This window comes from Hyperolius riggenbachi, chromosome 9, assembly GCF_040937935.1.
Source record: "Hyperolius riggenbachi isolate aHypRig1 chromosome 9, aHypRig1.pri, whole genome shotgun sequence".
NCBI classification, from domain to species: domain Eukaryota; kingdom Metazoa; phylum Chordata; class Amphibia; order Anura; family Hyperoliidae; genus Hyperolius; species Hyperolius riggenbachi.
The window spans coordinates 64,419,755-64,432,624 of NC_090654.1; the positions used below are offsets into that span (position 1 = coordinate 64,419,755).

Consider the following 12,870-nt stretch of genomic DNA (forward strand, 5'->3'; position numbering starts at 1 on the left):
ATGGTTTCATAAAACAGCCTATTAAGCAATCATCATGCCTCACCTCCAATGTTCTGCAGCGTTATAGCTATAGCAGCTGCCATCTTGCCTGGAGTCCCGAAGGCTTTGTGTCCCAACTGTTCATAGGCTCGAATCCCTGCAATGGAAACCGACAGACAAGTGGAAACGGTCAAGTATGCCAATGCTGTACACACAAACCATTCCAAAGCAATACAACAGAGCAGCGCTGAGCCCACAGAGCTCACACTCACCTACAATGCCGGAAGACTTCAACAAAAGGTGGATGGAGTAGGTGGACAGCAGGGCAACAGCTGTCAGGAGAAACCTAATGACAAAAGACAGGAAGGAAGTTATAAAGGTGCCAACATTCTGTAGTCAGGGGACATTCTGCCCATTAACAGGGAGCCTAAGCTTCTGTATACACCATTATCACCTGTCCTGGATGCTGGACCTGCTGCTATACTGACACACAAGTGTGTAACTAGAGGGGGGCAGCATCTGTGATGACGGGACGGGGGGGGGGGGGGGGGGGCAGAGCTGTGGGGCCACCAACTACTAACCTTCCCTTCCTCCAATACAGGGAACTTTACTTCACATCAGCTGGTTTTGTGGCTACACTTATGATGGGTGTGAAGATCATGATGGCCACACTTGTCTTATGACTCTTGTGAGATGGGCCCCGAGGCCGGGAAGGGCACCAAGAGAAGGGGTGTGAACATGGGGGGATCCATCAAAGTAATAAATAGTAATAATCAGATTAATGCCCAATTCAACTCAAAATTGAGCAAGGTCAATTCTGAAAGCAAGAATGACCTTTGTAACTTTCCAGAGTGAAAAACTCCTTTGTGTAGCGGTCATTGCTCAGCTGTTCACCTAGCCATAGAGGCCCAAAGGGAACCTAAAGCGAGAGGTATAAGGAGGCTGCTATATTGTATTGATTTCCTTTTATATAATGCACATTGCCTGGATGTCCTGCTGATCCTCTGCCTCTAACAGTTTTAGCCATAGATCCTGAACAAGCATGCAGATCAGATGCCTATAACAAATCTGACAAGATTAGAGGCTTCCATAGGTCTCACACCTCCGGTTCCTTTTAAACAATACCAGTTGCCTGGCAGTCATGCTGATCTGATGTGGCTGGAGTAAAGTCTGAATAACACCTGAAACAAGCATGCAGCTAATCTTGTTAGATTTTTGTCTGCATGCTTGTACAGGATCTAAGGCTAAAAGTATTATGCCTGGTACACACCATGCAATTTCCTGTCAGATAGATGGATCGATAGATAATTTCTGACAGATCTGATCGGATTTCGTTTTTCTGATCGATTTTCTGATCACTTCTATGCAAATCAATCAGAAAAACGATCGTAAATCAGATCGGACCTGACAGATATTATCTATTTGATGGGAAATTTCATGGAGTGTACCAGGCTTTAGAGGCATAGGATCGTCAGGACAGCCTAAATAAATACGGCAGCCTCCATATCCCTCTCACTTCAGGTACCATTTAAGGCCAGTTTTACACCTGGACCTTGCGTTTACGGTGCGATGCTCCACCCCCATCGCATTGCACCGCAAAAAAACAACATCCATATGACCCTATGGCAGAGTACGCCCCCCCCCCCCCCCCCCCGACCAGTGATGTACTTCCTGCTAGACAGGACATCACTGGGATTCCCAGGTTCCCCGTCGTATTAGCGTCGTTCCTCGAATGGCTGCAAACGTATTTACATTTTCTTTTTGCGTTGCCCGTTACCTTAGATGCATTCCGCCGCAGAAGTCAGACGGTAACGGGCTGTTGACTTTGCAGTGTATCAGCGGCCAATCGGAAACATTCGGCGCAATGCGACAAGGTAAGTGTACTAGGCCCTATAGACTTTCATTGCCATTGTGTTACCCTGCGTGCAGAAAGGTTAACGCAACGCAAGGAAAGCGACGTAGTGTAAAAGGGGCCTAAAGGGAACCTGAAGCGAGAGGTATATGGAGGCTGAACAGGTCACACCACTTTTTATATTGATTTATCAACATGCGACATTCACAGTGCGGTGGTATAATGGCATGTGTCATCGTAACGCACTACATATATAGTCCATTACCGCAAAACAGTGACAGTGAAGCATAATTTTGTTTGACTATATTCTTCACTGTATTTGAGGCAGCTTGCAGATCACGTGCAGTACCACTTTCCCATTGCAAGGCAATGTCCACTGTGAATGTAGACTTAGGGTGCGTACAGACATGCGACTTTAGTCGTTTAAAACGATTGTTACCGACGGCATTGCCTGACGATCGTTCGTAAAAAGTGCACAAACTATCATTAAAACGACCGACCAACGAGATATGTCGTTGGTAAAGAACGATCCATTCTGCCAGATCTTTTCCAACGACCATCGTTCAAAAAGTAATGTCTGTGCAACGATCGGTCGTTGATCGTTCGTTCTCAAAGCCTGCACATGCTCAAACAGTTCTTTTTGACACTTGTGTTTGAAATCAGTTTATACATCATGTTGCGCACGCAACGCTCGTTCCAAGATCGTTCGTACACGAACGATGTTCAAAGTAGCCTTTCTTCAAACGATCATCGGCCGATACCTCCTTTAACATCGTTCGTCGTTCAGAACGAACGATCGTTATCGTATGTCTGTACGTACCCTTAATCAGGACCTCGTTAAGCCAATAAAATGGAGACTTTTCTCACAAGAGCTCACACTGTTAATTCAAGTGTTAATGTTCTTGTGTTTGTAATTAGCTCTTACTGGAAATAAAGTTCACAGAGACGCCTCACAGGAGTCCCCTTCGCGCACTTCATGGCAGAACATACATAAAGCGTGTCCAGGCTGGCTGTTCCTGCCATACGTCATACAGGGGACATGCTAGAAGCAGGTGAGGCTCTGACATTAGCTGTGGAGATGCTGAACAGTGAATTGTCTCAGTCAGATAGTGTTACACACTACAGAGGAGGGACTGTGCAGCTGCCTGGAAGCAATTGCCAGAATGCAGCTCCTGCCTCCGGTCCATGCTGGATATTGTTACTGTCCCTGAGTTATGGGAACGAGCAGCTGGTATGCAGGAGGTGGGGGGATGAAAGGACCGCCGGCACTGTTTGAATTACCAATCCAGATCCAGGTGCCAATGATAACCACAAAAAAACAGGAGGCTGTTATCTACTGCAGGGGTTTTCAATCTTTTCACTAATTGAACCACTTGTATCATCTGAAAATGTTCAAGTACCACCCATGCACCTGTGCTGTAGGCATGCTGACAAGGAGATCTTCGGGGGATCCTATCGCTGGATTCCCTCGAAAGAAGGGGGAAGCCTCTTTAGCATTCAGGGCCCCACCCCCTACGTCCCCGCTGTGCTGCCCTGCAGAATAGTTCAGAGTCAGTCCTCAGATCAGAGGTCTCAGATCAGAGGTAACCCAACCGCAGTGAAGAGAAAGGTGCACAGTGACAGCACGTATACTTCAAGTACAGGAAGTAAGCAGTAATGTCACTGTCACTGTGCACCGTTCACCTGACTGTCTCTTTACCACTGATCTGAGGTCTGAAGTATACTGCAGGGCAGCACAGAGAAGAGCGAGTGAGGGGGAGCTGGACTTTGTGGAGGCAAGATGGAGCCATAACAAGTGGCAGGCAAACCCTGTGTGTACCACCTGGCCAACAGCAAAATACCACTGGCGGTACGCATACCACAGGTTGAAAAGCCCTGATCCCCATAGTTGTGTCTGACCACCAGCCACCTTATAAAAGCACATCGTAAACTATAAAGCCTGATCATTTCCTGCCGTGCTTCTCTCGCGCTAGAGCTGAACCTGACGACACATTCCTTGCATTGCCCTCTTTGTATGCTACGCCCGACGTCACGCTACCATCTGCTACAGTACAGTACCGTATCAACCTCCTTAAAGAGGAACTGTTGCAAAAATCTTAACATTTAAAACACATACAAATAAGAAGCATGTTACTTCCAGAGTAAAACGAGCCATACATTACTTTTCTCCTATGTTGCTGTCACTTAGGCCTAGTGCACACCAAAAACCGCTAGCAGATCCGCAAAATGCTAGCAGATTTTGAAACGCTTTTTCTTATTTTTCTGCAGCGTTTCAGCTAGCGTTTTGCGGTTTTGTGTAGCGGTTTTGGTATAGTAGATTTCATGTATTGTTACAGTAAAGCTGTTACTGAACAGCTACTGTAACAAAAAACGCCTGGCAAACCGCTCTGAAGTGCCGTTTTTCAGAGCGGTTTGCGGTTTTCCTATACTTAACATTGAGGCAGAAACGCATCCGCAATCCAAAATCTGCAGCAGCCTGGGAGTATGCGTTTCTGCAAAACGCCTCCCGCTCTGGTGTGCACCAGCCCATTGAAATACATTACCCTAGCGGATCCGCAACCGCAAGCAGATCGCAAACCGCAGCGGAAACGCTCCGGTGTGCACTAGGCCTTTCAGTAGATAGTAGAAATCTGACAGAACCGACAGGTTTTGGGTTAGTCCATCTCTTTGTTGGGGATTCTCAGCATGGCCTTTATTCTTTATATAAAAGACATTCCCTGAAAAAGATTTATACAAAGATGCTGGCCAGCCTGCCTGCTTGCTGCACACTTTTTTGGCAGTTGGACGGAGCAACTGCCATTCACTAAGTGTCTTTAAAAATAAAGAAAATCCTGAGAATCCCCTCATGAGAAGATAAGCTAGTCCAAAATCTGTTGGTAATGTCATATTTCTACTACTTATTGTAAGTGATAGGAACATAGGAGACAAGTAATTTATGGCTCATTTTACTCTGGAAGAAACATACTTCTTATTTGTATATGTTTACATGTATTTAAAATGTTAAGATTTTAAGATTTCGCGACAGATTTTAAGATTTCGTGACAGAGGTCCTTTAAGGCTTTGTACACATACTAGATGGCTCTCACTTGACCCAGCAGGTCAGGACAGCCTTGTTTGAAAATCTATTGTGTGTCCAGCAACATTGATGCCTCCATCCAAGTGCAGGCCAAGACCACTGTACTCCTCTGTCCTTCGCCCCCCCCCCCCCCCCCCCCCACACACACACACACTGCACTATCATCCCTCCACCTGCCTGTAGGCTAGCAATGTTTCTGTACAGTGCTTGGCCCTGAACTGTCCCTCAAGGGACCTTGTCCCGATCTCTGCGGGCGACAGTCCTCATATGAATACAAGTAAAAAGGGCTCCCCGAAATGGCCGCTAGTAGAGTATCGGTCAATTAACACATATTCTATTCAATTGCACTGCTAATTCCATAAATGATACCGATATTTTACTACAATGGATCTTAAGCCTATTGTTAAACAGAATCCGCCCTCTACCAATGCCTAACCCTAACCACCCCCACCCTTCCGTTACCTAACCCTAAACGATGCCCCTACCACCACCACCGATGCCTAACTTCACCCCCACTGACGCCTAACCTAAAAAGACCCCCCCCCACGCACATGCGCAGAAAGTGCCCTGGCAACAGGCGCTCGATCAAGGACGCGCACCGCCAGGCCAGCGCAGCCGTACTACTATGGGTCATAGCGACCCGGAATTAGTACAACGTGAGAGGTTCGTCGGCGAACTGCTCCCGAACAGTTCGCCGACATCTCTAACCTTAGCCCCCCCCCCACCATCGACGCCTAACCTTAAACCCTATTGTGGGTTTCATTGTTGGCTATTAAATGAATCAATTCAGTGTCTACTCAATGGGGAGGTAGGTCCACCACTACCTCCTCTTTTAATGGTTTTGAATGGTTTTTCCTGTTATTGGCACCTCTGTTCCATCCTTGCTACATTCTCGACTCCACCCTCGGTGGAGGGGAATGACTTCTTGTCTCCTATCTACAGAGACCGACTTCTTAACCTGAGTGGGGTCAGGTCCTAATGCTCCCCATCCGCCTATACAGTGGAAGCCTTTGAGGTAACCCACACTTGTGAGTATAACAGCACATTTTGTCTTTCTCCATAACCTGGTTATACTACATACATTATATTGTGCTCTCGGTGTCCCTTTCTGTTTTCCTCATACATGTGTAACCTTAAACCCCTACCACCACCACCGATGCCTAACCTTAACCAACCCCGTATCCCCCACCACCACCACCGATGCCTAACCTTAACCACCCCCACTTCCCCCACCACCACCCCCGATGCCTAACCTTAACCACCCCCATATCCTCCACCACCACCGATGCCTAACCTTAAACACCCCCACCACCACCACCGATGCCTAACCTTAACCACCCCCACCACCGATGCCTAATCTTAACCACCCCAACCGATGCCTAACCTTATCCACCCCAACATCCCCCACGACCAACACTGATGCGTAACTTAACTACCCCCACATCCCCCACCACCACCACCAATGCCTAACCTTAACCACCCCCATACCCCCTACCACCACCATAACCGATGCCTAACCTTAACCACCCCCATATCCACCACCACCGATGCCTAACCTTAACCACCCCCATATCCTTCCACCACCACCGATGCCTAACCTTAACCACCCCCATATCCCTCCACCACCACCGATGCCTAACCTTAACCACCCCCATATCCCCCACCACCACCAATGCCTAACCTTAACCACCCCCATATCCCTCCACCACCACCGATGCCTAACCTTAACCACCCCCATATCCCCCACCACCATCATCACCGATGCCTAAGCTTAACCACCCCTACCACCACCACCGATGCCTAACCTTAACCACCCCTATATCCCTCCACCACCACCGATGCCTAACCTTAACCACCCCCACCACTGATGCCTAACCTTAACCACCCCCCCCACCACCACCGATGCCTAACCTTAACCACCCCCATATCCCTCCACCACCACCGATGCCTAACCTTAACCACCCCCATATCCCCACCACCATCATCACCGATGCCTAACCTTAACCACCCCCATATCCACCACCTCCGATGCCTAACCTTAACAACCCCCATATCCCTCCACCACCACCACCAATGCCTAACCTTAACCACCCCCATATCCCTCCACCACCACCGATGCCTAACCTTAACCACCCCCATATCCCCCACCACCACCACTACCAATGCCTAACCTTAACCACCCCCATATCCACCACCTCCGATGCCTAACCTTAACCACCCCCATATCCCTCCACCACCACCACCGATGCCTAACCTTAACCACCCCCATATCCCTCCACCACCACCGATGCCTAACCTTAACCACCCCCATATCCCCCACCACCATCATCACCGATGCCTAAGCTTAACCACCCCTACCGCCACCACCGATGCCTAACCTTAACCACCCCTATATCCCTCCACCACCACCGATGCCTAACCTTAACCACCCCCACCACTGATGCCTAACCTTAACCACCCCCATATCCCCCACCACCATCATCACCGATGCCTAAGCTTAACCACCCCTACCACCACCACCGATGCCTAACCTTAACCACCCCCATATCCCTCCACCACCACCGATGCCTAACCTTATATACAATACAATACAATAACATTTCTATAGCGCTTTTCTCCCATAGGACTCAAAGCGCTTAGGCTCTCTCAGATTCAGTAATTGGTAGTAGGATGAAGTATTCACACAACAAAAGTTATATTTCTGCAAATGCCAAACTGAACAGGTGGGTTTTCAGTCTGGATTTAAACACGTCCAGGGATGGAGCTGTCCTGATCTGTTGAGGTAAGGAGTTCCAAAACGTAGGGGCAGCATGACAGAAGGCTCTGGGACCAAAAGATTCCAAGTGGACTCTGGGTATGACTAGATTATTAGAACCTGTGGATCTGAGAATGTGGGGATTGCTACGTAGCTGCAACTTATCTTTCATGTACCCAGGGCCTAGATCATTCAGGGATTTAAATGTCAGTAGGCCAATCATGAATAGGACCCTCCATTCTATAGGTAGCCAGTGAAGGGAGTGCAGGACTGGCGTTATATGGCAGTGACGAGGTTGATTGGTTAGCAGTCTGGCAGCAGTATTCTGTATCAGCTGTAGGCGGTGCAAGACCTTTTTTGGAAGGCCAGTGTAGAGAGCATTACAGTAGTCCAGTCGGGATGTGATGAAGGCATGGACTAAGGTTGGCAGATCTTCTGGGGGGATGAGGTGCTTGATTTTTGCAATGTTCTTCTGGTGAAAATAGGATGATTTCACCACAGCAGAGATTTGAGTTCTGAAGTTTAACTCTCCATCAATTAGAACTCCCAGGCTACGCACATGGTCAGAGCTGCGTAGATCCGTGCCTCCTATTCCCAGTGGTGAAGACTGCAAGTTAAGTTGTTTTGTTATCATGCTCTGCCCTCCAATCAGAAGGACTTCAGTTTTGTCTGCATTTAGTTTCAGCCAGTTGTCATTCATCCATTGCTGTAGTTCACGTAAGCAGGCGTTTATAGTTAGAGTTGGGTCTGTCACACCAGGCTTGAAGGAAAGATATAGTTGGGTGTCGTCTGCATAGCAGTGGTATGTCAGGCCATGTTTTTGGATTAGTTTTCCAAGCGGTAACATGTAAATCGTGAAAAGCAGGGGAGAGAGGATTGAGCCCTGGGGCACCCCATACTTAAGTGATACAGGGGTGGACAGGAAGGGCCCCATAGACACTTTGTGGGTTCTGCCACTCAAGAAGGATTGGAACCACTGAAGAACTATGCCATCAATGCCGCAGTATTCCTGTAGCCTGTTTATCAAGATGTCATGGTCAACTGTAGCAAAGGCTGCAGAAAGGTCTAGCAGTATGAGGATCGAGCACTCTCCTCTGTCTCTTGCCATGAGCAGGTGATGCATATTTGGGTGAGGCCAGTTTCAGTGCTGTGGTGTTTCCTGAAGCCAGACTGGAATGGGTCATAACTGTTGTTTTGTAGGATTTTGGCTTCTAGCTGGAGGTAAACAGCTTTTTCAATTAGCTTGCCCAGAAAGGGGAGGTTAGAGACAGGGCTGTAGCTGGTCATTGCATCTGGGTCCATAGATAACCCCCACCCCCACCACTGATGCCTAATCTTAACCACCCCCTCCACCACCACCGATGCCTAACCTTAACCACCCCATATCCCCCACCACCACCGAAACATTTCTGGTGTCGCAGAAGTTTGGGTGCTGCCATAGGCACCCATACTAATATTTGAGCCAAATAGAATTATTACGGGCGCCAGGGCTACCCGCTATGCAAACTGTGGCTACAAATAACTGGCGCACTGAATAAACGACCCTGGTGTGGTGTGAGGCTTTTATTTTTGATGATAACTATATATTTCCAGTGTCCGTACGTCCATAGATTAGAAAAGAAACACTTTGTACGGAGAGTATTTGGGGTGGTGCGTCATTGCTGTACCTGTCCAGTCATGGTGCACCCATAGAACAGAGAAGGAACACTGTGTGCACAGGAGTCTTAGCTTGGAATTTGGCTCCCAAATGCATGCGGTAATTACTATCTATGCCCAGTGTTGGAATCCCTGTAGATTACAGTAGGACTAGAGGACATTGTACAGAAGAAGCTACGTCCCTGCATGGAGATATGGCATTTTGCAGGGACGTACCTAGTTACTCGTCCCGGGGGAGGAGAAATGCTACAATTTCCAATTATTGTAATTAAACATTAAATACAGAGTTCATGGCATGTATATAGAGTGGGGTGTAGTAATGTATTAGCTAGGCCTATTTTTGACATTAAGTCTCGAGCCATCAGAAAGCATACTTATCCGGAATCAGCTGATTCCCGTCAGTGCAGGATAACTGATACTGAATTTGGTCATTGCGATATAGTGTTGGTACTCCCATAGATAAGTGTAGGAGCACACTGTAAACTAGAAGATCGCTGTAGTGTTTGACCCCCACATATATTTGGTAATTGCTACATGAGCAATCTAGGATGACATAGCAGAGTTTACATTACCTGCTGCTGGTCTTGTGTTGTGAATGTATGACAGTGCAGATCCTAATAACAGAAGATGCTGTGTCATTGGCATATCAGGTAGCACTGTCTAGTGTTGCCAGATCCGGTCACTTTTACAAACAAGGGTGACACTAACACCGGTCACTCCCCTGATCTGTGTATTATGGAAAATGACTATGAAGTCAGACAAAGATTACAGTGGTCTCTGTGGTCTTGCCAGCCTCTTCTGCTATACTGACCGCTGTGCCAGTCTCAGTGTTTGTAATCCTGTAGATTACAGTAAGATTACTGTACAGCAGAAGGATAGGAGGTGCCGCCCCAGGAATATAAAAGGTTTTAAAACGCTCGCGATTGCCCTCAACTGTTCTGTGCAGGTGGTACTGGTACTGGGCCTGCCCAGAACACTGGGCAGGCCCAGTGTAGGTGAAGGGCAGATCGGCTGCTAGGGGCTGTAGGAAGACCCCGGTAAGCAGATCTCATTTTTTTAATTTTCTCGGACGTATCCTTTAACCATTTCAGTTTTCAGCCCGCGGGTATTTTTCACCATATGCATCAGAGCAATTTTCACCTCTTATTCATTAACCAATAACTTTATCACTAATTATCACAATGAATTGATCTATATCTTGTTTTTTCCGCCACCAATTTGGCTTTCTTTGGGTGGTTCATTTTGCTAAGAATTATTTTTTTCTAAATGCATTTTAACAGGAATAATGAAAAAAAAAATGGAAAAAATTCATTATTTCTCAGTTTTCGGCCATTATAGCATTAAAATAATACATACTACAATAATTAACACCTATGTATTTTATTTGCCCATTTGTCCCGGTTATTACACCATTTAGGCTACTTTCACACCAGGACGTTGCGTTTAGGGGTTGTTATAGGGCACATAACGTGCCCCTAACGCAACGCCTGGTGCTCTCTGATGTGGATGTCAGAGTGAGCCGCGTTGTGTAGCTCACTCTGGCGTCCGTGATGCGTACTCTTGGACGCATGCGGCATCATGTGGTCCCGCCCGGCCAATCGCCGCACAGAGCGGCCACTCCAGGAAGTAAACAATGCACGTCACATCGTGCAGTGAATATTAAGTAGCCATGTGCCTGGCCGCTCTCCACTCCTCCCCAACACTACTGAGCATGTGCGCACAGTCTAATGTGGTTTAGCCGCGCATAACGCACAGCATGCAGCACTCTCAACGGATGTGCTGCGTTACAATGTAACGCAATGTGGGCACTGTGAACAGCCCATTGATTTTTCATTACTGTGCGGTGGGGCTGCGTTACAGGCTGCACTAACATGCGCCTGTAACGTCTTAATGTGACGTGCGCCTGTAACGTCTTAATGTGAAAGCAGCCTTAAAAAGAATCTAAACTGAGAAGGATATTGATTTTTCCTTTTAAAATGATACCAGTAGCCGGACTCTCCTGTTGATCCTGTGTCTCTAAGGCCCAGTGCACACCGAGCGGTTTTAGCAGCGATCCGCCAACCGCATCCGCCTGTGAAAACGATTGGCTAATGTATTTCAATGGGATGGTGCACACCAGTGGTTTGAGGTTTTTAGCAAACTGTAAACGTGCCTCCTGCTGCACGTTTGCGGTTTGCAGAAGCGTTTCTGCCTCAAAGTATAGGAAAACCGCAAACCGCTCTAGAAAACGCTACATCAGAGCGTTTTTCCAGGCGTTTTTGTTACAGAAGCTGTTCAGTAACAGCTTTTACTGTAACAATATTTGTAATCTGCTACACAAAAACACTCCCAAAAACGCTAGGCATGTTTAGAAAAAGTTTCTAAACATGCCTAGAATCGCTTTGAATTCTGCTCCAAAAATCGCTAGCGTTTTGAGGATCTGCTAGCAGTTTTGGTGTGCACTGGGCCTCATACTTTTAGCCACAGCCCCTCAACAGGCATGCAGATCAGGTGCTCTGACTGAAGTCAGACTGGATTAGCTGCATGCTTGTTTCAGGTGTGTGATTCAGCCACTACTGCAGCTAAACAGATCAGCAGGGCTACCAGGCAACTTGTACTGATAAAAATAAACAATCCATATCCCTTTCAGTTTAGGTTCCCTTTAAATTATGTCCCTATCACAATATATGGCGCCAATATTTTATTTGGAAATAAAGGTGCATTTTTCAGTTTTGTGTCCATCACTATTTACAAGCTTATAATTTAAAAAAATATTAGTAATACACCCTCTTCACATGCATATTAAAAAGAAGTTCAGACTCCTAGGTAACTGTTTGTTTTTTTTATAAAAAAAAATTATTTTGGTAATTTTTGGTGTGGGAGGTAAACAGTTAATTTTAAATGTAATAATAAGTGTTTATTTAATAAAAAAAAGTATGTGGATGTAGTTTTACTGTTTGACCACAAGATGGCCAGTCAAAACATTTTTTTTGTAGTCCTGGAAGCGAACGCTCTCGCTTCCAGGAACCATAAGAAGGACGGGAAATTTTTTGCCAGAAAAACCGCGGCCTCTGATAAGAAGCCGTCGGTTTTTCTTCGGGCTAACGGGAGCGGCACAGGCACGCGCAGGCACAGCAGCAGCCGCCTGGAAATGACAATCACATCCAGGTGGCAGGAATGGTTAAAGACTGGATCCCACAGCTCCCCCAAGGTTAATATATACCGTATTTTTCGGTACGGTATGTAATGTATCAGACCCCAAAAGTGGGGAGAAAAAGTCAGTGCGTCTTATATTCCAAATGTTAACAATTTGGTACTGGTATATTGGCCTCAGCCAGGCAGTATGTGCGGCCATTTGTCCCCCTCTTATGCGCAGCCCTGAAGTTATATGAGCCACCAGTCAGATGCGGGTCAGTGCAGAGCGGCAGGTATGGCAGCATTATACTGTGGCCGCGATCGGTATGGATGTCGGGGAGGCGGACGGAGATCAGTCTGCTTGGCTGTAAGTAAGAGGCATGCTATTCATTCAGAGCGCAGCGGAAGGCGTTATTACCGATCCGGGATCCAGCCGAC

At 47.0% G+C, this 12,870-nt stretch overlaps 1 protein-coding gene across 2 annotated transcripts in view; it reads right to left on the bottom strand.

Moving 5' to 3' along the window:
- LOC137532453 (sodium-coupled neutral amino acid transporter 3-like) overlaps positions 1–12,870 on the bottom strand; it is a 158,728-nt gene that overhangs the window by 53,476 nt on the left and 92,382 nt on the right. For both annotated transcript variants that reach the window (XM_068252943.1, XM_068252944.1), the window contains exons 5-6: positions 252–325; positions 44–136 (exon numbers count right to left, since the gene is read on the bottom strand). In XM_068252943.1, the coding sequence (XP_068109044.1) occupies positions 44–136; positions 252–325 (167 nt within the window). The remainder of the gene's footprint in view (positions 1–43; positions 137–251; positions 326–12,870) is intronic.